Here is a 26,953-nt window from a genome sequence, read left to right on the forward strand (position 1 = left end):
TTGCTGAGCAACTAGCTGGCACAGAGCTACCTGTGCCCAGCAGCCTCATGACTGTGCGTTCGGTAGGAATCTGAGTGCTTCCCCTCATGGTTGAACCCAATCCGTAACAATGTGAATGATCTACACACACAGAAATTTTCAGGCTACATAACAAAAGCGAGATGGAGCAACCATTTCCACAAGTTATTCTGAGTACTTGGTATAAGTCTGTTCATAAGTGACACTCTAATCACTGGTAAATACGTGCCTGTTAATATAAAAGTTGTGGTTTCCAAACCGCTATTTTCCTCCATTGGTTAGACATAACAAACATAATAAATAGACGGGAAGTTGTGCCCCATTGATTTGCTTCACTAGCTTAGCCGACCTCCCACCGACTGTTTCGTTTTTGCCCGGCGGTACATAATGAGTAAACAGCGTAGGAAGTCGAGAGTATGGTTCCCCATTCGGGATAGCTGAATCACCAGTAAGGTATCACACTTGTGGGCACAAGGACCCTGCTAGATTTAGCTGCCTCAACAGGATTCTGCGGTTGTTGTTCAACAACCCATCAGGTTGCGGAGTATTCTGTGGCTTGTCAGTTTCAGGGTCAAGGTCGGGAAGCAGGTCCAAGACAAGCCATTCGTGACCTGGCGACGTCCCCGTAACAATATATACTGTATGTGTATGTAGAAACACACACACACACACACACACACACACACACACACACACACGATGTGTCACCTGATCAAAGTTCGATTATTTAGACTTTAGGAAACAATCAAGAACATTGATATTTAAAGCTGCAGCAAAATAAATTAATCCTGAAGTGCACCATGGCAATGTTGGGCCAAATGGCCTCATTTCCTTGCTTGAGGTCAGTTCCCCTTCAGTCTCACGTTGCTGTAAAGTGTCATGGAACCAAGGCTTTCTTATGGAAAAGGCTTGGCCTTTGTGTCGTTGGTTGTTATCTCCATTTGCGGGTTGGAGGAGATGGAACGAAGTCAACTCATAACTCAAAGAATCCACCTCCGCTTTGGTAAGGGACCACAGTTCATGGAACAAGCTGTTCAACTTTGTTGTTGTCAGAGTTTTGTTCCGGGTTCTTTTCAAGATAGTCACTGAACCCCGGACTGCCTCCAATTGTAGTTCGTTTGTGTTATATTCCCGGGGATGGTTTTCAAAATCTCAGTGAGGTTATGCTTCATTATTCGTGTTTCTCCAATGATTAATGGTGCAATTTTGACACTCTTCAGCTTCCAAGATCTCTTGATCTCATTTTTGAGGTCCTGGTATTTGATGATTTTCTTTAGTTCTGCATTGTTGAAGCCAAAATCGCTGGGTACTGATATCTCAATCAGCAATGCTGTCTTTTCGTTTTTGTTCTTGGGAATGATGTCCGGTCGCAAGGCTTTGTTTCCTATGTTCATGCTCGATGGGATCATGAGTTCATACGTGAGCATGATGTCCTTATTTTCAATGATTGCCCCGAGTTCATGTTTCCATGAGTTTTCTGGAACTGGAATGTTGAAATTTTTGCAGATATGCCAAGGAATCACTTTGCATACTTTGTTGTACCATTGTGTGTAAAGTTGTTCTGATAATAGTTTTTTTATATCCCAAAAGCAGGTGACTAGTCCTTTCTGTTTCGGTCTCGCAGAACCTACACTTGACCATCTGGCTCAGTCCCGCTATCTTTTTAAATCCATTGGTGTCGTGTCCTTGATCTTGGCAATTTATTATTATTTGTTCTCCATCTCAATGGAGGGACCTCTGATTAGCCATTCCAACGAGTCTTCTTTGAAGATCCTAACTCAGTTCAATCTTTTGTTCTTGTATTTTCCTGCTCTTTTGTCATTCTTCCAGTTGTTGGTGGATATTTGTTGATATTTATTTTTATGTTTTTATTTTCGTTTGTCTTTTTTGCAACCGTTGGGGCTGTGTTTGTTGCTAGTTCATTTTCGTGTGTGTGTGTGTGTGTGTGTGTGTGTGTGTGTGTGTGTGTGTGTGTGTGTGTGTACATATGTATGTATAAAAGTTATGTAATATATATTTATACATATATATATACATATATATATATATATATATATATATATATATATATATATATATATATATATATATATATATATATAGTATATATATGAAGATAAAATGAAATTAATCACTGGGACGAAAGTTTTATGAGGTCAAACTTTTCAAGCTCTCACTGGAGCACATCATCGGAGACAAGATTAAAAACGCATAAGGTGCTATTTATGCACAAATTTGGAGATTAATCATGCTGACTGATGACACCTGTGTTAACGTCACTTTACCGATTAACTATTTTCTCCGAATTGCTTATTTGGTGTATTCCATCAGAGTGTTCAGTGATGAGCAATAATCAGTGTGTTCACTGTTATTTGGGCTGGTGACGTAAAGCTGTAATGCTATATACACCAGGTGTAAATCCATGTGTCTAAGTGAATTGTCATTTGAATACCAAGCCTCTTGCAGCTGTCTGGACATTCGGTTATTCGCTTGTCTGATCACATTAGCATCAGTAAACATGAATACACACACACACACACACACACACACACACACACACACACACACACACACACACACACACACACACGGACGCACGCATGCACGCACGCACACACCGATTTTGAAGAAAAGAAAAAAGGATGGTGAACAACGAACTGCACAATATGTATGAAGGTATACATGTTTGTGTAAATACACATGACATACCTATCGAGCATAATAATTACATATTTTACATGACAAGTCATACTGATAGTGGATTGGTAAACTGAATGTGAAGTCAACATGTAGAAAACACAACTAACATTGATGAGAACAAAAAAATTATCTTGTGATGGTACAGCAGAACCTGACATGGACAATGGACCAGGCTGGACGTGGACAAACCATGGGAGAGACAACCGCATCATCTGCACAACAAGAAAACCAAAAACAATAAACAACCGAAGAATACAAAATTTAATGGGACTCAAAAATAGAGTGAATAATTATGGAGAGAGACGTGAGACGTTTGTGACTTTGTGTTACAATCGGCGTAAAATGGCCACATTATATGAGCGGCTGTGAATTTGAGAACAAAATGTGCAAATTGAAAAAGAAGTCTGCTTCCCAGGAAAACTTATTGGAAAGTAATTGAGTATGAAGATTCAGTGCTTTTGGACGTGACAGGTGCAAGTCAAGCATCCCACTCGGATCAAAAGTTTGTGGACACAGGTGAATTATCGTGCTAGCTAAAGACCCATCGTCCCGTCTTTTGGACTCACAAATTTCTTTTTCGGTGTTTTTCACGTTTGAATACATTCTATTAAACTAACTGTGTTGACAGTCGCAGACATTGATGGGCCCAACGGTATTGATGGGTTTTCTGCAGACTCGGATAGCGCCCATTAATTGGCTCAACGTTGGCGCAAGGCCAGCATTGCAGCGTTTGTTTTGACCTTGTACCAAGGATTGGACGCACATTGGTTTCTGACTAAGCACCGATCATGATTGACTGAACCTTAGCCTGGCGTCGTTCTCAATTCATTTGCAGTTGAAAATACGACATCGTGTTTTTTTTGGTTTTTTTCAGGTACGAAGCGTGTCTTCACATACTGGAATCGCATTAAGACTAAAAGCAGAACCCGTTTAATAGTGGAACAACTGGATCAACTCATCAGAGTCACTCACAGTCGTATTCAAATGGTGGACTTAGGGTTCCTCCGCGATGAATCCGTGATGCTAATTCCTTGCCAACAACTGACATATTTTAGCCTTGAGCATTTGGCAGTTCAGCTTTTGAGCTTAAGCATTTGGTTTTATGCCAAATGGCAACGCATCCAATTATGCTGTAATGCTGCGGATGATAGACAAGACTGGTGTTATATCCGAAAGTGTAAAATTGTAAAATTCAGCTGCAGTAGAGGTACAACTGTATTTCTGTGTACCATGCTGAAATACAATGAACATTACAACAAAATGGGAAGGGGTTGGAGGGTTTGGTAGGGAGAAAGGGATGGCTGGACTGCTGACCAAATTAGGGACACCATGGTTTAAATTCCTGGAGAACAACCCGAGGTGAACGGATATAATAATGAGTTCCTCTTCAAGGGAAAGTCAACATAAGAGGAGGCCATTAGGCACATCGTGCCTGCACTATTGTCGCCAACCGATGGGTGTTTGTCCGTGTTCTATCCTTGTTAAATGCTGATAATCAAGCAAGGAAACAGTTGGTGCCATTTTTTCAAAAAAACTCTCTGTTATGACTCGGCAGAATTTGACCCACCGACCTCCCAGACTCAAAGCGTACACTCCAACCATTATGCCATCGAGTCTGGTAAAAAAAAAAAAATAATGAACGTTACACCAATACAAAGCATTGCTGTGAAGGCAGCCTGTGGTTATGGGACAAATAATAATTCGAATCAGCCATAGGGACAGAGTTAAACAGTAATTTGCTAAACGAACAAAGCCTTTTGTATAATTCAGCCAAACGGGTATACAGTGAAGACAAGAATGACATTCAGTTGAATGTCGTTGGTTTTGTCAGATTTCTTGAAATGAAACTGGTAACGATGAAATTTTATTCATTTTAATTTATGGACAAACGGAACTCAACTGTATCTACATGGTTTGGACCCAATTAAAAATGGCAGATGTTCATACGCAATTCGAACCCAACTCAATCGCACAACAACGTCATTATCAAACTTCATATTGATCCAGAGCAATATATTATATATATATATATATATATATATATATATATATATATATATATATATATATATATATATATATATATATATATATATATATATATATATAAACGTATATAAACGTACATAAATGAACACACCATAAAAATCTATGCTGCAACACATTGTATTCAGGAAAAAGTGTGAACTTCCATCCCAGCACCTTCTTGAATACATTATTTGGTTTGACGTTAAAGGGTTCCAGCCGAGATACAATAGTCCAAGAGAAGTCACAAAAGTATGTGTATATATGTATAAAACTATGTAATGCTATTTTTTTAGGGAGGCACGTACCGTGCGTGCTGACAAACTTGATTAAATCTTACTAATAATTTTTGTTTGACATACAATTGGATTTTTCAGGGTCCCTCATCGTGATTAACACTCAACCAAAACAAAGCCAATGGAAATCTGACGCAACAAACCCGGACACGGTATCAGCAGAGGTATAACGGTATAATCAGCAGAGGTATAACGGTATAAACATGGTATAATCAGCAGAGGCCTACCATAAAACCAAGATGGCGCCATATCATTTTGTCTGGGTGCCACGGTGGGTCGAGTTAAGCTACATGTGGGTGTGGTCCGGCAGTTGTCCCGGAGGGGGAGCACCCTGTAGAGTGCAAAACCTCCGCCGCCAATACTGCTGGGTCACTCAAGTGAACCTGATATCCTATTCATTCAATTTGACGTCAACAGTGCTCACAGAGTTATAGTTTGCAACTTTCCCTTTTACTTTTAACTTTTACATACTCAATTCATTCGTCATAACTAGATTCCTTGAGACAGAAATTGATTTTACGTGGGTATATCCACCTGAAGTTCCAAAATCAGCCACAATTATAATTTTGGCATGTTTTTTTTTTTGTTGAAAATCACTTATAACATGTAGAAATGCAAAAAAATCGAAATTTTGTTGAAAAAAATGTTGCAAAATTTTTTTTTTTCTCTAACAATTTTTTTTTTTTTTGGGGGGGGGGGGGTTGGAAATCACTTAAAACATGTATAAATGCAAAAAAAAAATCAAATATTTTTTCAAAATGGCCGCCATAGTGGCCATATTGGATTTTGGACCAAGTCCAAAACCTAATGGCATGATCCTTGGACTAAACTTGGTGTCCACAAAGTTTCGTCGAAATCCGTCGAGGAGTTTTTCCGTAATAATGTTCACAAACAAACAAACAAACAAACAAACAGAAAGGGGGTGAAAACAGTAACCTCCGATCTTCGATGGTAGAGGTTAAATATACATACTTGTCGAAGAGGATCGTACGAAAGTCACACACTTTTCTTTGAGCTGTGTTGCCTGGCTTTGATTTCTGGTCCAACCTTTCTACTCTCTGGAGTTTCACAGGTATGGGGCATTGCATCACAAAGTGCAACGTGCCTAGGGTGTTAACCATACATTAAACCACATACGTTCAGCCAGGTCCCCTGTGCCAGCATTCCTTGGTGTACATTAAAGATGTCTCACAATGTATTTTGTGAAGAGTAGGCGATTTATCTCTGGCACCCTGAACCAGTTACAAATTCCTACCCAACTCACCTTTGGTTGAATGTCAGGCCTGGCCAGCCGGTTCATGAAACACTTGCACCAAACCTCTCGCTCAGCCAACTCCACAACAAGCTAGGATTCATCAGGGCACCATTAAAGTGGCAGACGAAAGAATGAAATATAATTGTACATTGAGATTAAAAAAAAAACATAATGTTGGCAATGTCTTGATCCACACGAGAATATGTCTCGTATTTGAACATCCTTCGTAACTCTTCCTATTTTAACTCTTTGAACGTCCTTCGTAACAATATCACTTTAATTGTGTTGCACTTGGCAAGCATGCCTGGTATTGGATTAATGGTTAGGGTGGTGGGCTTGGGATCCTTGGATCCTGAGTTCAAATCCTGCTCGGCTGTTGAATTAATACCAGGTGGGGTTGACTCTGCCTGTCATCCTTCTGAGGTCGGCAAAAATGAGTGCCCGCTTCCTGGTATCCTGTGTCGGAGTGGTGACCCATCCAGCATCGCACCCAATGACCACGGAGACTGCTGAGGCAGTACCGACGCTCTGCATTGAGTATGGTCCTGATGGATTGATGGATTTGGCAAGTCGTGCCACAGAGAACCAAATGAATCTTCTTCATCCAAAGTCTTAAGTATTGATAAACACAGGTTCAAGTCCCCTTTGGTATGTTGGTGTCCTTTCGTTCATGTTGTTTTTGGGAATCAATTTAGTGGCATTTCTAACAAGTTTCATATCAACCAAGTTGTCCTGATGATCAAATTGTTCAGGGAAAGAACAACACTGTCAACAATGGTTATTGGTGTCAACTCATGAAAATCCTTGTGACCATAGCTCACTTCACATTTAGTGTGGTGATCCAGAGCAATACCCTGTGCAAATGTCTCCTTAATTAAAAACAAAATTAATATTTGAATGCATTAACAATGAATCCGATCATCATTTGGACTTTTTCAGGTGTTAAGTTTTCAGACGGGTTTACGTAACACACGAACACCCGTTGAGGGTCGGAAGTTCAAAACGGGAATGTTTTTCTGGAAAATAACTTCGATTAATCGTGGAGTAAGTATAATCGACGTCGATCAGCACACTTCATCATAACTTGGTTCGTCACCTTGTCATGATCATAGTAAATCTGTTTTTAAACCGATCAATCGGGTTATTGTCTCACGCTTCTAATTTGAAGGGGAATTTCAAAACACTTTCCAAAAAAGGAAAAATTAAGAAAGGTAAGGTTCGAAAAGCGAACTTAAGAGATGTGACTTTAGGAGATATTTAAAAAGACAGAGAGCCCTGCAGTTGAAGAGAGAGAGTCAGATTAACATTCAATTTACCAACTTGGATCAACTTCAAAAACTTGATGCACTTTACAGCCCATCCACGTGAATCCCAATCCGTGAACACACAAAAAAAATTCCACCTTAGAGAACGCCAAACTCGAGCACGATCAAAAGTGCACAAAGGGTTCATCGATTGCTTCGGTGGCAAGTCAATGCCGGGACAAAGCCCAAACCAAACCACATGGCAAGGGTTGATCACGCTCTCAAGTAGGCTACCCATCGACCACCGATGACTGTGCACACGTTTGTGGTTGAAATGCAATGATAAAGCCTTCCACAGATTTCTGGAGACACAAGAGGTCTGGAAAGCAAGGTGACAAAACCCACCGCTTGGCACAGGTCCTGCTGCTGCGTGCGGTCAACGCCGGCTGCAAAGATGGCGGCCGTGAGGCTGATGCTGAAGCAGAGATTTAGGAGAAGATGCCACGCCTTTCTGGATATGAGGATGGTGCTGGTGGTGAGAAATAGCCAAAGATCAATAATAAAAAAATCATTTTTGCAAACCATTTGCCATGATAAGCGAATGCACAATTATATACAGTGCAACATATCTGCTGGCTTGTGGCAGACCTAATATCTGTAGACTGATTAGATGTAGTATAGAGATTTGGAGAAATCCAAATCTCCGATGTACTCAGATGGTCACACTAAAGATGTCGTCACATCTGTTTTTTCGGAAATATGATTCGAATTAATGACATTTCAAATCATACATAATCGATTACATCATGGTGGTTCGAATACAACCTGGACTCAAGTTTATGACTGATCTTGTCAAGTATTCAACTTTGACCTGAACTCGTATTTATAAGTCAAGCCTCATCCACAGACGATGTAGCCAATGAAGCGCATATTTCAGTCGGCTTGATGTTTTACTTTAAGGAGCAACTAACGTGGATCGGCTTGCGTCTTGTGGGTCATCAGGGTCTTAGTGGTTCTTCAAAGGTCTAAGTCGTCTCAGCTGTCTAAAGGGTCGAAAGGTACATACCAATAGTATGTAAATAATGGATGTACAGTCACACGACTGGATAGACGGACTGACGGAGGCACGTACGCCGAGACCGAGCTCTTTTTAAATACAGGTTTCAAAATCATTTTATGTTCTACTCTGTGTGCTATCTCAATAACCGCCACCTTGATCTTCAACGCACACATTCAAGCGGGAAACCAATGAATATAGGTCTTAGTTACGAACAGTGAAGATAAATTCCTTCCAAAACCCACAAACACAATTTATGTTTTTTCCTACAAACCAGTTGTCGGCTTTATCTCACAACTATCTCATTAATATTGATTCTCATCATCCTAGTGCTAAAGATGTAAACAAACCTGACAATTCCACGCAAGAAAACCAAACTGTTCTGTTCTGTTCTTACGTATGGCAGCTTGACCGCCAAGTAGCTATCATTTCTTGGGGCACGGCTGTGCCGCTGATGCTGTGCTCCTATATCAGTACAATGGTACTCATTTCGCCACACTCCAAGGATGACAGGCTGAGTCAACCCCATCCATCCATCGGCACCATACTCTGTGCAGAGCATTGGTGCTGCCTCAGCAGTCTGCTTGGTTAGTGGGTAGAATCCTGGACGGGTCTCCACTCCGACACAGGATACCAGCAAGCTGGCACTCATTTTGCCCACCTTGGAAGGATGACAGTCTGAGTCACCCCCACCTGGTATTAATTCAGCAGCCAGCAGAGCTTGAATTCAGGACTCTAGGATCCTCAGCCAGCCACCCTCACCGCCAAGCCAACAACAGGCAGCAAACCCAACTATAAAGTAGTTTAAAGAAGCAAACGAAATGTGCTTTTTGATGAACTCGCTATCGATTTGATGATGAATTTGTTCATTCTTCTTCAATTAAAAACGATTTTCTTGGAGCTACCATTATTTCACACAGCTGAATTTTCTGAATGTAGTTCAGTTACATGCAGCCAACAATCAGGAAAGTTACTGTCAATGTACAATCGGGGACTTCAAATGGTTCTTGCCATTCTCATCACGCAGTTGGTTCTCAGAGCTCCGTGCAGCACAACCACTTAGGATCATGTAATGCTGCAGCAGCCATCTTGCTGTCAGCTGAGCAAAACAATCATGCTCACGTATTCCAGTAATGGTACCAACTGAAAAAAAAACTTTAACTCTCAGGTGCTGGCCACTCACCCTTCATATGTTTATGTATACTGTACTGTATACAGGATGTATACATCGGGTGTCTCAAAAAATGTAGACAGATTTTAATATTTCAGAAATAATGAAATAGCAGAGGGGGGGGTGATGTTGAGTGTAAGCAATGGTGGTGTTAGTCATTTGGAAGTTCCATGCAAAACAATAACAGCACAGTTGGGTGTCCCTGTCCTGAGACAAAAATTTCCAATTTGATGTCTGTCTGTGTCTGCATGTTTGTCGCCGATGTATTTGGTAGTTAATGATTTCAATCAAACTTGCCAGATGGACTGACTGTGTCATAAGATAAAGGCTGCAACAACCTTGTTTGCCCGCTGTACACCTCTCCGGGTATGTCCACAAGAGGGTGGTCGCTGCTTTTATGGGTGGCAGTCAGTGTCGAGGAAGCAGTGGGGGGAAGAGAGTGGCATCTCTATATGTGCTTAGCCTGTTGGTCACCTAGATAGCAGAGCACGGGGATGGTTCACCAGAACACCTGGGTTTGATTCCTGGACTGGGTGCATAATTTTTCCACACGTACATATTATGTCTGCTTGCCTGTTCATTTACATATGTATATATATATATATATATATATATATATATATATATATATATATACAGACACATACATAGAAAAGGTAAAAAAAAAACAAAAAAACATTTAAACAGCTTGGGACATGCACCTTGACCCCATTGCCAAAACACACAGCCCAACAAGGCTGTCCCATTGGCATACACATGCACCTCAGCTCAAAAGCTGAACCACATGGTCAATCAGACACACAAATCTGAACTCCAAAGAGCCAGAATTCATGGTTAAACAATTGGACCCCTTCATAGGAGTGAGTCCCTATAACTTCAATGACATGACATGACATGACATGACATGACATGACATGCCATGCCATGCCATGCCATGCCATCCTGAATTCGGGCTTGTTTACCCTCATCAGGACAGCACAACATAAATACAAGATCTCACCAATGCTGAGCACAATCGTCGTTTGAATTCAAACCGTACCTCCTGGCTGTGTCGGTGAAAGTCCGACACCCGAATCCAGATAGGTGGTTCCGTTTGATGTTTAACCAATGGTAACACTCCACACATTTTGGTAAATATGTGCAGTATATACAAAAAAAATACATATATAAATATATATACATATATATATATATATATATATATATATATATATATATATATATATATATATATCTATATTCCATAATGGAGTTTGTGCACAAATCAAATGGAGGACTTGGAGGAAGAAAGTCAAAGAAATTATTGTGCGTAATCTTCTAAACACAATTTTATTTATTAATGAAACACGGAAGTATTAGGTCAAAATGGCGATGTTTATTTTATGCTTAAAAATAAATCGTTCTTTGTCTGTACGAAGTGTTTGAGATTTTTAAATAAATCATTTCAAGGAAAAAAAAAAAGATAGCTCCAGCGAACTATACCGCTGAGGTTGTTTGCATTGATCAAATTCTCCCAAAGAGTACTTGACCTGAATTCGGAAAATGATTCTTTAATAATTTGTTTTCGTTGCCCGATTTTAATGAAACTTGATACTGCACACGGCAGGAGAATGGTGAGAAAGGTGGCACTAAAATTTTTGTGCTATCCTGTACTGTTTTGGCTGTATTTCAGGAACATACATACATATACATATATACAAGATGAGAGTTTACTAATATATATATATATATATATATATATATATGTATGTATATATATATATATATATATATATATATATATATATATATATATATATATATATATATATATAAAAAATTTTTATAAAACAATAGAGCTGCCAAATCACGTGACCGATGATGTCTTCCAATTTTTTCTGTGGACCATTTTATCCTGAGATGACTGTCAAAAATGTTTCATACTGATCAGATGCAGCATTGTACATATGTTATGATGACGTCATAGTGAAGGCACCTATGATGTCAAGGAAAAATCACACTTATTCCACATGAGTGCTTGCTATGTGCCAAGTTTCAATTTTTTCCTTAATTACAATTTCAGAGATACAGAGGTCCAAAGTTTTTCTGTTTTTCCAATATGGCTGCCAGACCACGTGACCTGTGACGTCATAATTATCAATGCAACATTCTGCACGAGTAATCGCACTAATGGTGAAAATTTCGTCTCAATCCGACAAGCATTTGCGGAGAAAAACACTAAAGTTCTGTGCGGACAAACAAACAAACAAATGAAAAAAATCACTCATTGTGACAACTTGGCGAAACAGAATGGCACTCCGTAGAGAACATAGCTCCACCAGGCTGAATAGTTTACATTTCGCATGACACTGATAGGTCTGATCTGATTCTGGACCTGAACCAAAATCAAATCGGCTGGTTCTTGTCACCTAACCAACTCTTCCACCTCGTTTTGTCACGAGTCGTCCACAATTTTTAGAGATAACATGATACACATAGTTTTTGGTCCCATCTCACAATGGTGAACAATCACCTGAAAAATTCTAGAATCCGGATCTGGATTCGGATCTTCACCAAAATTTAGCATTGCCGTCCTTGGCCGGTCACCTACACACATGAAAAAAAAAAATTCAAAACGATTGCTTGAAAACTGTGGCCAAAAACCATGTGACAAACAGACAAACAGACAGACAAACACTACAGACCAACATACTCAGCAAAAATTGTTTTTTTTCGCCAAGTAACAAACAGACAGAGACAAACGGACCCAAGCACAATACCCTCTCCTTCGGTGAGGGTAACAACTGACAAATACTTGCAGTATACGAGGATTCAACCTCCACTGCTCACAGCTGAGCTCGGGTTTAATGTGGGAATGCTAAAAGGGTACGAGTTCACAGAACCGCTCAGCCTAGCCAAGCTTCGATGAAGTTTCTGCAATGCAACCTTTATGCAGCAAAGGTAAGGTTAGAAAAGCATTTTCGAAATTCACTTCCATTTGCATTCACAAGTTCAATTACCATTCATCATCGAGACAGAAGCTTTGCACCCCCTTGATTGGATAATGCAAATGGATCACGGGCAACATTTGATTGCGCTTTTGAATTAAGAGCGCAATTGCGGAAGATATTCACCAAAATAGGAGATTAAATACAGCGAAAGTGTTGTGGATGACACACTCTTCGAACGATAAATCTGTCGTGTTAACAACAACACTAAACTGCTGACATTTATCATTCAAAATGTGTTCAGATTGAGAGTACATGATACCTGGTTACACCTCTTCCCACCCCCCCCCCCCAAAAAAAAGAACAGCGTAGATAAGAGGTAATAACACTGAATATAACCTCTGAGAGCCATTTCAAAGACAATCTCAAGAGGTTACAACAATGGCAATGGGTTTCCCTTAACCATTGACTAGCTCAGCGATATACAGCGGAATTTCTTTGAGAGCAGGAAAATCATGGGAAGGATCATTATGGCACCAGCAGCTGCAGGTTGCTGTTATCTCTCTAGGGATTCTGCATTCAATTTACCGACATACAGAATTACCCTGGTGGTGTTGTCGGTTTATTGTACAGGGTATTGGGATGCTAAGGTGAGAGTTGTGCTTGTACAGCCAAAAGAGACAGCGACAGAGACAGAGCGAATGAGAGAGAGAGAGACAGAGAGACAGAGAGACAGAGAGACAGAGAGACAGAGAGACAGAGAGAGACAGAGAGACAGAGAGACAGAGACAGAGACAGAGACAGAGACAGAGACAGAGACAGAGACAGAGACAGAGACAGAGACAGAGACAGAGACAGAGACAGAGACAGAGAGAGAGAGAGAGAGAGAGAGAGAGAGAGAGAGAGAGAGAGAGAGAGAGAGAGAGAGAGAGAGAGAGAGAGAGAGAGAGACTTTTGGACTTTTATGTCCTTTTATTATAAAAGTATAAAGCATTTAGCAAGGCAAATTTAAACAAAGAAAAATTATTGAGGCACCATTTTCCTAAAGTTTATAAAATCATCAAAACATGAGTATCAAGTGGCATTTCTTAAGTACAGGTCCTCAAGCTGGGTCAGATAAACAATGAAAGTTCAAATATCAATAATATTGTCATAACTTCACAAGAAATGTGAACTTCATTCTCAATACATTTTCGCAAGACACCACCATTGCACAATAAGTCTTCAAACACAGGAAGACTACCCATGTTTACATGATATGCATGTTCTAATTTTATACAAGCAGACACCATGCCTTTGAAACAAAAAGTGCATTTTTATTTTTGTTATTCACCAATCTGGCTTTTCTGGTATTAAAAATTGCAAGCTTAGCAATTCCATGTAAAAAATTCAAAAGCAAAACCACAGATTTGTTCCCATTGTTGAAAGCGAGCCCAAAAACCACAGAGGAAAAAACAATTTTAAATTTACAAAAAGTGCGACTCAGGTAGAGAAACAGAGGTGACAACCTCTTGCATTCAATAAACACGTGATTCAGATTTTCGATACTCATACAGAAGGGGCATGAATTAGACACAGAGGGGTTAAACTTCTGTCAGAAAACCTGTGTGTCCAGGGCTTGATGGACCAGTCTCCAATTTAAGTCTCCCGTGCGACCAACAGTCGGAGATCTTCCAATTGAGAATAAAGAAAGCTCCTGCACGTAAAGTTTCTTTCCAATGGTTTCTTAACGGTGCCGTACAGCCCGGTAAACACACTTCTCGACAAATCCCATATAATGTTTTTTTCCCCATGACGTGGAACACACCAGACTCGTCACTGTTTGAAGAGAACACGTCATGGTGTTTTTGGGAAGTGATTGAAAGTTCAGGAAAATTTTGGCAAAAATAAACTTCTTCACTTACCCCATTCCACTCAATATTTAAATGCAAAAACGTCTGGGGTACTATCCTCATGACCTCACCCACTACTCCCATTGAATGCAATCCAATTTTTTTTAGAAATTGAGCCAACAGGCAACCATTGCTTCAAGGAAGGCTCCATAAGATCTCGCACTTTATTTATTCCACTATTTGGAAAGTACTTTATGAAGGATCAGCTGGTAGATATTCCAGCAAATAATACATTTTGGAATAGTGGCTCATGCACAAATTTCCAGGCATCATAGGAGATCACTGGCTGCTGCACTCCAAGAGCTTGCCAAGCATTCAGAAGAGATTGATGAAACACAGAGAGCCGAGCTCTTTCAACCTGCTTTCGGTCTACAAGGAAGAGATCCCGGTCATAATCCAAACCACCTATTTGCTGAAGCAAGGTATTGATGAGAGGACGCCAGGATAGTACTTCACCATATTTAGACATTTTATTGCCATGAGTCGAAAAGCCATTATTCGACTCGGGATGTGCACCAAGTTTTGGCCACCAGACATTCGTGGCCTGCACAATACATCTGGCTTGAGCCAGTGGTGGCCTTCCCAGAAAAAAAATCAATCAGACTCTTCTGAATGCTTGTGATCACAGCTTGAGGAGGATGGAGTGCGATGGCCTTGTGCCATACGGTTGGAAGTATCAGGTTATTTATGATCGTTACCCGCACCTTAAGTGACAAGAGCTGGAGCATTCCTTTAAACCTTGATAGTTTCCGCTTAATGTTGTCGAGGAAACCATCCCAATTCCTTTGGATATAGCTCGTAGTTCCCAAATGGATTCCTAGGTATTTAAACCTATCTGTTTTCCATAACACTCCTCCTGGAAGAGTTGGGAGAGGTGCACATGAGGAGTGTGATGAGGGGAGTGTATATGGGTATAGCAAAAGAGCTGCACTCTTGTTCCAATTTACTCTTACTGATGAGGTAAGTTCAAATTTGGCAAGACAACGGGATAGCTCACTGACATATATTGGGTTTTTGACCACAACACACAGGTCATCTGCATAAGCAGAGATAAAAATGGTCAGACAGTTTGACAAGGATAACCCAGACAGTGAGGTGCGAAGGATAGCCAGTAGAGGTTCAACAGAAAGTGTGTACAACATGACTGACAGTGGACAACCCTGACGGATACCACGCTGAAAAGGAAAGGGATGACACAAACTATTATTTACTTTTAGCAGGCATGATGCATTTCTGTACAAAAGTTTTATGCAAGATTTGAATTGATCCCCAAAACCTGCTCTATTAAGGACCGCAAATAAGAAAGAATGATCCACACTGTCAAAGGCTTTTTCCTGATCCAGGAGTAACAACCCAAACCTCTGAGGCACAGTTTGACCGATAGCAATTAAGTCTCGAACTAAAAAAAAATAGTCATAAATGGATCGATCAGGTATGCAATACGTTTGTTCTTTTCCAATCAGGAGAGAGATGACATTTTTTAAGACGCATTGCAAGCACTTTTGATACAATCTTGTAATCAGTGTTTAGCAATGAAACAGGCCACCAGTTTGTAATCTGCTGCAATTCACCTTTCTTTGGGAGGAGACACAAAACCGCTCTCCTGCAGCTAAGGGGCAATTCACCCTGATCTAAGCTTTCAAGCAGGGTCTCCATTAGAGCAGGACCCAAAATGTTCCAAAAAAACTTTGTAGAATTCAGCAGGAAGTCCGTCAAGCCCGGGGGCTTTGCCGTCCTCAAGCAGTTTTGATTCTGCAGTGAGCTCCTCAAACGAAATATCACATTCGAGTTGCTGTTGCTGTTCTTGAGAAAGGTATGGAAGAAGTTCAATCACCTCATTTATAATCGTTTTCTGCACAGTTCTCGGTGTAAACAGATTTGAGTAGAAATCCTACATTGAGTGTTTAATGTCACTCTGGAAAGTCAAAACACCGTTAGGAGAGTGTAAACTGTGAATCTGCCGAGAGGTCTTGACGGCCTTCTCAAGGTTGAAGAATTCCTTATTTGGAGTCTCCAGTTGAATTCTGCTCATCCGAAGATGAACCATTGCTCCAGCCACACGCTCCTTGAATAGTTCAGCCAGTAAGGTCTTTTTTCCACCAACTGCTGATGGTGATCACTTCTACTGGATGCTCCCAGCTTCTTGCTCATATTTCAGTAAATCTTCTTTGAGAGCACTTATCAACCCAGATGCATTATTCGTGGTATGTGAGCAAGATTGTTGACAGAAAATCCGAATTTGGGATTTTGTACAGTCCCACCACTGTCGGGTATTAGGAAAGGAATACTTTTGTTGTTCTAACGTCTTCCATACCAGTCTGAAGGCATTTTCAAACTGTACATCTTGTAATAATTTAACATTGAAAGTCCAGTATGCACTGTTGCAACAATGAAAGGGTAACTTACATTCCATTGCAATCATATGATGATCAGAAAAGCCAGATGGATTTATGCTTGTTCTCTGAACCAGATTCACCATATCGCGTGGTTTACATAGAATCTGTCCAGTCGGCCCATGGTTATCTGGTTCTTTGAACAGCATACACATGTATATTGATGGGTGTTGGGATTTTGCAGATGCCAAACATCCCGAAATTTTAATTTTTGTACAAATTTTGCCAAAACCATTGCACTGGGTGGATGGGGCTCAGGAGTATTCCTGTCCAGTCGGGGGTTGAGTGTGCAGTTATAACCTCCCCCCATACAAATTAGAGTTGTCAAGTCAACAGTGTTTAGAAAACCTGCTAACTTTGGAAGGAATAGAATCCTTTCAGCGCTGTCGCTGGGGCAATACACATCAATAACACTGAACAACAAAAATTTTTTACTGGAGATCCATCCATCCATTAGGACCATACTCTGTGCAGAGCGTTGGTGCCGCCGAAGCAGTCTCCTTGGCTATTGGGAACAATCCTGGACGGGTCGCCACTCCGACACAGTATACCAGCATGCTGGCACTCATTTTGCCGACCTCGGAAGGATGACAGGCAGAGTCAACCCCACCTGGTGTTCATTCAACAGCTGAGCGGGATTTGAACTCAGGACCCTAGGATCCCAAGCCCACTGCCTTAACCATTAAGCCAACACCAGGCATACTGGAGATGTGTAAAGTGATTTAGACTAATTTGGGTACGCTGATTTCAAAAATCATAACCGTTTTGCTGTATCACGTCAGGATTTTCAGTAACAGAAATATTCCCATTGCCTAGAAGTCAGGATTTCAATGAAATTTACAAAAATTCATTTATTCATTTATTTCATCATGAATGCTTCAAAATTATAGAAATTACAGAAAAACTCCACTAGAATGTAATTAAAAATGCTTTAGGCATTTGGCTTTGCGTTTGTGCTGCTCTGTGTCAGTTTCACGATGCAGGAACCAGCAGAAATCGCCCATCATGTTCGGGTTGTCCCGCCCATCATGTTCGGGTTGTGGTAGCGCGTCTCCATGAGTGAAATCTCTTGGTGGAATCGCTCGCCGTGCTCATCCGAGACTGCTCCCAAGTTGTCAGGGAAGAAGTTCAGGTGCTGGTGTAGGAAATGGATTTTCAGGGACATCCTGGAGCCAAGTTTCCTGAAGGACTCCAGCAGCTGCTGCACTATTTCTTCATAGTTGTCAGCGCGCTCGTTCCCCAAGAAGTTGTCTGTCACAGCTTTGAAGCTCCTCCACGCTGCCAGCTCTTTGGGGTTTAGAGTTGTCGGAAAAGTTTCGTCCTTCATAATCTGTCGGATTTGCGGTCCAACAAAGACACCAGCCTTGATCTTGGCCTCCGACAAGGTGTTGCCAAACTTTTCCTTGAGGTATAAAAACCCACGCCCATTCAGATCCATTGCCCGTACAAAACTTTTCATCAAGCCGAGCTTTATGTGGAGTGGTGGAAGGAAAACCTTGGCTGGGTCGACAAGGGCGACATGCTTCACGTTGTGTCGACCAGGTACATGCTCTTTTCGCTCTTCCCAATCTTTCTTCGTCCAGTGATTCTTGTCGTCTCTGCTATCCCAGAGACAAAGGAAGCACATGTATTTCGTGTAGCCTGACTGCAGCCCTAACAACAGCGCCACCACTTTCAAGTCTCCGCAGATGTGCCAGTTGAAGTCATTGTACTTGATGGAATCAAGCAGCTGCCGCATAGTCTCATAGGTCTCTGTCATGCCGAACGCGTGAGCCAGTGGGACTGATGGTTTCTCGTTGCCATTGTGGAGCAAAACAGCCTTCAAGCTGTTCTTCCCCGAGTCGATGAAGAGGCGCCAGTCTGCAGGATCGTGATCACACCCAAGTTCTTTCAACAGACCGTTGATGTCACTGCAGAATGTCATCGTGTCTTCCATCTCAAAGAACTCAGCTATGTCTCTGTGACGTGCTCTGAACAAGGATATCTTGGTGTTAGGTTCAAGTAGATTCCACTGCTGCAGCCTTGATCCAAGCAGCTCTGCCTTCGCCTTTGACAGCGAGAGATCTCTTACAAGATCATTTAAGTCTCCCTGGTTCAGAAGGTGTGATTCTTGAGTGTCGGGTTCAAAAGGTTCATCATCACCATCCTCTTCACCACTGCTTACAGCTATGTTCTGATCAGCTGGAGGTGTTGGAACGGGGTTCTCGTCATCATGAGGCGCAGGTTTATGAGCAGAGACGCAGTCAGCGTACTTGATGTGACCTTTATTCTTCTTGTTGAAGCCGGCGATGCTTGTGCAGCAGAAATAACAATCATCATGATGATTCTGTGGCTCACGCCATATCATGGGCACCGCAAATGGCATGCTCGTGCGCTTGCCCACCAACCACTGAGTCAAGGTTGTGTGACAGCTTGTGCAGCAGATGTGTGGTGCCCAGCTCTGTTCTTGGTCCCCCACCTTACACCCGAAGTAGTGAAAGTAGGCGGCCTTCATTTTCACTGCTGTAGATATACTTCGCTGTTGATCTTTTTTGGTATACCGACCACAGACATAACAGAAGTTGTCAGGATGATTGGTACAGGAACGCCTACTCATCTTTATCTGAAAGAAAGAAATATAACACAAGTTAACAACAATTGTACGAAATAGACATGTTAAAGACATATGTAAATTTCATTGAAATCCTGACTTCTAGGCAATGGGAATATTTCTGTTCCTGAAAATCCTGACGTGATACAGCAAAACGGTTATGATTTTTGAAATCAGCGTACCCAAATTAGTCTTAATCACTTTACACATCTCCAGTAAAAAAAAAATTTTGAAATTTGTTGTTCAGTGTAATACAAATTTTTTGATTGCTGCTTATCAATTTGACAGCAATTAAGAATCCTTTACAGACCACCCTACAAGAAATCTCCGAGGGTTGGACTCTAGGGTGCACAATAATTGCCACACCAACCTTAGCATCCTCAAAGGCACTGGAGAAAAAAAAGGCAACCTTTAAAAACCCTGCGACACTCGTCCTCACAAGATTGGTTGGTGTGTGTCTCTTGTAACAATAGAATATCAATTTTTTTTCTTTCTTAAACATCTGCAACACCTTGAGGCGACACACACAGCTGCGGCCTCCATTTATGTTGAGGGATGCGACCTCCATTTATTTATTTTTAGAACCTACTACTATTATTGCTCTTGGAGTTCCTTTCAGGCCTTAGTGGCACACTTCCTCAACCGCTGGAATTGAGGTTCTGAAATCCTACCTTGCTGAGGTTCATTAATCATATTTTTTGCAGTTTTTAAAAAGGCATGGATATTCGGGAAAAAATCCCGAATTCTCACATGCCTTTTCCTGAAGGTTTCATTTAAAAATTTAACAATTTCGTCTTCTGTTACCATGGTGTCTCCGTCATCCTCTTGGGCACAACACCCACTAACTGACACGGTAGAAGAGGTCACATCAAAGTCAACCTCATCTTCTCTGTCATTCTCTTCCTGATCCAAACTTATTCCTCAGGCACAAATCTCCATAGAATTTGAACCATCGATCTTTCCATTCCAATTTAGCTGCCCACTATCACATGCAGCCTCTTTCTTACCATCCCTTCCATTTTGTTCCACAAGGGTAGGACTGCAGAATTCCTCTGAGGGGCTTTCCGGCTTATCTGCCTTGTCATCACAAACACACACCTTTGCGCACACCTCAGTGACAGATTCCTTTTTTTTCACTGCAGACACCATAAATATCAGAATCCCCACTTGTATCCTCCTGAGAGGCACGAGTATTCTCAATGTCTACATCACACTCGGACAACTCAGGCAATTCAGCGAGTGGTGCAAATGAATGTCATAGTTATAATCGGTTCTGGTTCAATTTCCAGTCCCGAATAGGGATTCTCTATAAGAGATGCATCCCGCAAGCTCGGTACATCTGACACGATGAGTATCTTACTTTGTGTTGTCTTTGTCTCATTGACGACAGGACACGAACGTTTTTGCCCTTTTTTATGAGACACCGTCACGAAGCCCTCCATGTCGTCATCAGTACAGTCCTGTGCAGCGGAGGTCGAAGGACCAACCACTTCTGGTACATTACAAGGTAGAGAGGAGGGGCCTACCTACTGTTTGCTGCTCACCAATATGTGGTGGGGAGGATTCTCCCCTTTCACCCACCCCATGATGTGGGGAGGGGGAATCTACAATCTCCTGTCCTTGATTTTCTCATGATCTTATCAAACCGAGACAGGAGTTCTTCACATGACCGTACGCTCCACAACGATTGCACACCATGACATACATTCTATGCACATGTCCATTAATTTTTGCATGTAAAACTATGTTTAACTTTTGCTCATTTTCTTGCAACATCATGTACAGTACCCTTTTAAAAGTCATCATGTGTTTAAATTCTCCTCTTCCTGAGTGTATCGGCACCATTGTGATCTTTGATACGATCGTACCGAACTTACTCAATTGAGCACACAAATCATCATTCCGGATGAAAGGCGGAGCGTTAGACACGTTCACCTAAACCGCAGGTGTGTCTAGCGGTGAAACAAGGAGAAACAGGTCGGGGTGCATGGCAAGGCATTGCTCCACAACGGAGGTTACCATGCGCACCTCAGAAACGAACACAAAAACCTTGTTCATTCGAGAGGCTGCGCGGATATTATGGAAACCAACCATCTTTCCGATTGCCGGTAACACGTCCTCAATCTTCACCTCCCTCGGAGGATCACACACAAGGCCATTTTTACGAGTAAGTGACTCGTACATACTATGATTCAAACGAACGTTTGCCATAGCCAAAGAGTAATTTTAACAGAAGAAAAGAGTTTAAATCAACAAAAGAAACCTACCACAAGCAACGCTGGCAAATGGAGGAAAATAATAATAATAATCATAATATGGACGAGGTCCAAGAATCGTTAAGGCATCCAAAAGCGTCGACTAAAACTAGCAAAACACGTCAGATGGAAACCAGACCTCAAAACCCGGAGGGGTTCTGAAATACACCCGAACACCACCGAGCTTTCTCGCTTTTCTCTCTCGCTTTTCTCTCTCGCTTTTTTCGTCTTCGTCTCCGTCTCTCTCCGTCTCTCCGTCTCTCTCTCCGTCTCTCTCTCCGTCTCTCTCTCCGTCTCTCTCTCCGTCTCTCTCTCCGTCTCTCTCTCCGTCTCTCTCTCCGTCTCTCTCTCTCTCTCTCTCTCTCTCTCTCTCTCTCTCTCTCTCTCTCTCTCTCTCTCTCTCTCTCTCTCTCTCTCTCTCTCTCTCTCTCTCTCTCTCTCTCTCAGACAAAACAAGGAGAAAAGGGGTAAAGAGAAACGAAAACCAAAACATTTAGACAATAAGAAGAGAGAAATGAAAGGCAACACAGGTTCCACACGTACCTCCAGAGACTGAGCAAAAGCACTCTGCGATTGCACGTGCATACCAAGCGAACGACAGCTATGCAAAGTAGTAGGACACAGAGAGACAGAGAGAGAGAGAGAGAGAGAGAGAGAGAGAGAGAGAGAGAGAGAGAGAGAGACAGAGAGAGAGACAGAGAGAGAGAGAAAGACAGAGACAGAGAGACAGAGAGACAGAGAGAGACAGACAGAGAGAGAGAGACACAGACAGAGAGAGACAGAGACAGAGACAGAGACAGAGACACAGACAGAGAGAGACAGAGACAGAGACAGAGACAGAGACAGAGAGAGAGAGAGAGAGAGAGATAGAGAGAGAGACAGAGAGAGAGACAGAGAGAGAGACAGAGAGAGAGACAGAGAGAGACAGAGAGAGAGACAGAGAGAGAGACAGAGAGAGACAGAGAGACAGAGAGAGACAGACAGAGAGAGACAGAGAGACAGAGACAGAGACACAGACAGAGACACAGACAGAGAGAGAGAGACACAGACAGAGAGAGACAGAGACAGAGACAGAGACACAGAGAGAGACAGAGACAGAGACAGAGACAGAGACAGAGACAGAGACAGAGACAGAGACAGAGACAGAGACAGAGACAGAGACAGAGACAGAGACAGAGACAGAGACAGAGACAGAGACAGAGACAGAGACAGAGACAGAGACACAGACAGAGACAGAGAGAGAGAGAGAGAGACAGAGGGACACAGAGAGAGAGAGAGAGAGAGAGAGAGAGAGAGACAGAGACAGAGACAGAGACAGAGACAGAGACAGAGACAGAGACAGAGACAGAGACAGAGACAGAGACAGAGAGAGAGAGAGAGAGAGAGAGAGAGAGAGAGAGAGAGAGAGAGAGAGAGAGAGAGAGAGAGAGAGAGAGAGAGAGAGATAGAGAGAGAGAGAGAGAGAGAGAGAGAGAGAGAGAGAGAGAGAGAGAGAGAGAGAGAGAGAGAGAGAGAGAGAGAGAGAGAGAGAGAGAGAGAGAGAGAGAGAGAGAGAGGACGTTTAAACACATGAAAGACAAACTTGGCCTGTGTGACATTGCATCTCCAGGCATGCACTCCTGAATCATCGATGTTCCACATGAATGGTGTGACAATGGATTGCAATGGAAATGAGAAAGCATCTCAAGATGCAAAGTCCATCTGTGTCGGCATTGCACTCAAACCAAACTTGATGAAAAGGAGTTTTTAAAAAATTGTAAGTTATTCCTATAATTCACAGACTGGTTGCTGTCTGTCTGTGTGTTTGTGTGTTTGTCTGTCGCGCTACTCCTCCTACAGTTCTGGGCCAAATACCTCCAGACTTGTTACGTAGGATCAGCATGACCCCAATTAGTGTATAGGGATGTTTTTATCTTTGCCGGTGGTCTTGGGGGATGAGGGAGGAGATGCAAACTCTCTATGTGAATGTGTATCATATTGCGCCGCCTCCAGCTGGGGGATGGTATTACAGGTCTCCACCATTTGCAGTACAGTATTCCCATCCCCATGTTTTCCAGTCCAGTGCGGTGTTCTTAATTATAAGCAGTCGGCATGTTTTGCTTCATGCATGCAAATCATGCAAATCCCTTCTCCTGCATTCCGGAGCAGAGGGACAGGCAGCTAACGGCTCACAATGCCATGAAAATACATAGGTAAACAGAAATTATAAATTTACATCGTGCTGAGAAAAACGTGATAAAAGGTAAACCAAAAAAAGATATCAAAACAACAACATGATATCAGAGGCTCGAACAATATGAGCTCTATTCTTACCTGTTCATTACCTCTGCCACCGAAAGGTGGATTGGGGTTATATTTTCACCCTTTTTTGCTTGTCTGTCTGTTTGTTTGTCTGTGAGCAAGATATCTCAAAAAGTTCTGGATGGAATTCGGACGAAACTTTGTGGAAAAGTTGGATATCTGTCGAGGATGAATTTATTATATCGTGGTGACGATCTGATTCTAGACACAGTAATATACGTGTGATTCTTCATCATTGAGAGATGGGGCCAAAATGAATATATAGCACGATATCTCAAAAAGTGTTGGACAGATTCGAACGAAACCTGGTGGATGAGTTGGGCAGGTGACAGAACAAGCTGATTCGATTTTGGTTCAGGTCTGGATGCAAATCTGGCCTTTCAGTGGGATGGATACAAAACGTGAACTGTTCAGTCTGGTTCAGAAAATGAAAAAACGAGATGTGTGTGTGTGTGTGCGTGTGCGTGTGCGTGTGCGTGTGTGTGTGCGTGTGTGTGTGTGTATGGGCGTCGATTGCTCTTGAAAAGTGGGGGAGACATTGCATGTCCAGACCACGAAGCCCACTTCGTGCCGGCGTGGACACAGCAAGTCTTCCCATGCAAATTTTTGATTTTATACGCTCGTTGACATGCTGCCTTCTGATCACACAAATCCCTTAAATTAATCTGACCATCTATCGACCATCTTTTTATCAAATGTAAGCAGACGGAGCGAAATTAATTAAACATTAATCATACACATTTCAAAGTTTCAAGTGTCATCAAATATATATATATATATATATATATATATATATATATATATATATATATATATATATATATATATATATATATATATATAATTGTTTATCAAGCCTCCTTCTCACAACCCTTGAACTGATTCACTAAACATAAACTGAAAACTAGACTGACATACAAATTGATATTACACGAGTATGGTCAACTTACCTTAAAACTTGCCAAAAATATGAACCCTCTTGTCTGCCGATCCTGTTAAAGACTTTGTAGCAATGTCTTGGGGGTCAAGTGCAGTCAGACGATCTCGGTGAACATGACAGATCATGAGATGGTCGAGGCGTTGTTGGGTCATTGTGGAACGTAACCAAGTCTTCATACGTCTGAGTGCGCTGAATGACCGTTCAGCTTCGCATGAACTTGCTGGGGAAACCAATAGAAGCCTAAGCAAACGTTTTACCTGTGGGAACATTCGACGGATTTCCGGCACCATGTCAACAAATATCTTATGGTAATCCTCAACAGATGAACCACTGAACTGGTTACGAAAGAAGCCAAGTTCTTGCTCTAGGAAATCCGACAGTTCGGGATATTTGCGGACTATTTGTGGTTTGAATGACCCAGACAGGAGCATTTCACCCAAGTCCCTATACGCCATGAGGTCGGTTGATGTGAAGTACATGTTCAAGTTCTCGGATGCGCTGTCGATGACTGAAAAATTCAACTCTGTGTACCTCCTCTGCAGAATTGGCAGTGTATTCCTGCGTGCCTCCATCAAGTCTCTTCGGAAGCTTGCGCTTACGAGGGAGGGTCACTGGATCTAGTTGGCACTGCTGGAGCTTCTGTTGTGCTGCTTTGAAAACCTCCTTAAACGTCTGGCCGGTACGGAGAGATTGGAGATTCTGTGTAGTTACCTTTGCAGCAGTAAGCATACCAGAGACGGTAACTTGTGAACCCTGAAGTGCCTTATTGAGGTATTCAAGGGATTGGAGAACGGGCAATGATGCAAAAAGACTGAGAACACACTTTCCTGATGAAAGACAGCTTCGAATACCGTTGGCTCGTGATGCCGTGTTCGTACCAAAGTCATCACTTGCTTGTTGAAGGGCATCCAGTACCGCTTCAGAGTTATCCAATATCGATTTCACGGCAGGAGAATGAGTTAACCAACACGTCGGGCAAATTGGCCTCAGGCGTGTAGGGCAAGGAGTGTCAGCATCATCAGCGTGGATATTCAAGTACAGATGTTTGAATTTTCCAGAGTTGTTGTAGATGTTGCTAAGTACCTGGACATAATCAAGGGCATCGCTTATGAACGGTGCAGTTTGTAGGGCTTTGGATGTAATGAGTTGGGTGACATGAGCTCCACAGTGAACATAATTGGCCAGCGGTTGGAGTTTTTTTAGCTGTGCTTGACAGCCCTTGTACTTTCCAGACATGTTGCTTGCGCCATCGTAAGTCTGCGCTCTAAGGTGTTCAATAGGGAGTTGACACTGAATTAGGACATCCTGAAGCATCTTACAAAGTGATACTCCTGTTGTTGACGATATTTGGTAGAGGATGATAAGATCTTCTTGAACATCAAAGGAATCCGTCACATAGCGCACACACACCGACTCCTGCTCATTACCCTGAATATCTTGTGTTCCATCAGTTACGAGTCCGAACTGAGTGGACATTTCATTCCACTGCAGATATTTCTGAGGATGGCATGACTCATCAACTGTAGAATTTCGTTCTGAATTTCTCCACTTGTGAACGTCGTCTTCCTTGACAGCCACGTCTTGAGGTTTACATCATCCTCGGCCCGCAACTGTAAGAGCATTTTGAAATTCCCTTCAGAGGCATCCTTCCCACGAATTGCAAAACCTTGTCGGGCTAAATATTGCAGTGAGGTGATAATCTTCAGAAGTACTGACCGTGCAGATCTTTGCTCTTCTCGCATTATGCTGCTCAGCTGCACATGGACACCAGGTTGACTTCTGTGACATTTCAGATTTTCAGAGGCAAGCCTATGTGTGTTTGATCGTTCGAGTTGTCTGAATTTTTCTGTAGCCTTTTTCCAGTTCCGAAAGCCCTTTGAGACAAATGT

At 42.0% G+C, this 26,953-nt stretch overlaps 1 protein-coding gene across 1 annotated transcript in view; it reads right to left on the reverse strand.

The window, feature by feature from the left end:
* ADGRA1 (adhesion G protein-coupled receptor A1) overlaps positions 1-26,953 on the reverse strand; it is a 522,543-nt gene that overhangs the window by 210,011 nt on the left and 285,579 nt on the right. The window contains exon 4 of the mRNA XM_085871264.1: positions 7,944-8,067. Within this exon, the coding sequence (XP_085727390.1) occupies positions 7,944-8,067 (124 nt within the window). The remainder of the gene's footprint in view (positions 1-7,943; positions 8,068-26,953) is intronic.

The sequence above is a fragment of the Eptatretus burgeri genome, chromosome 1 (assembly GCF_056783735.1).
Source record: "Eptatretus burgeri isolate ZD-2024b chromosome 1, Ebu_testis_v1, whole genome shotgun sequence".
In the NCBI taxonomy this organism is placed as follows: Eukaryota; Metazoa; Chordata; class Myxini; order Myxiniformes; family Myxinidae; genus Eptatretus; species Eptatretus burgeri.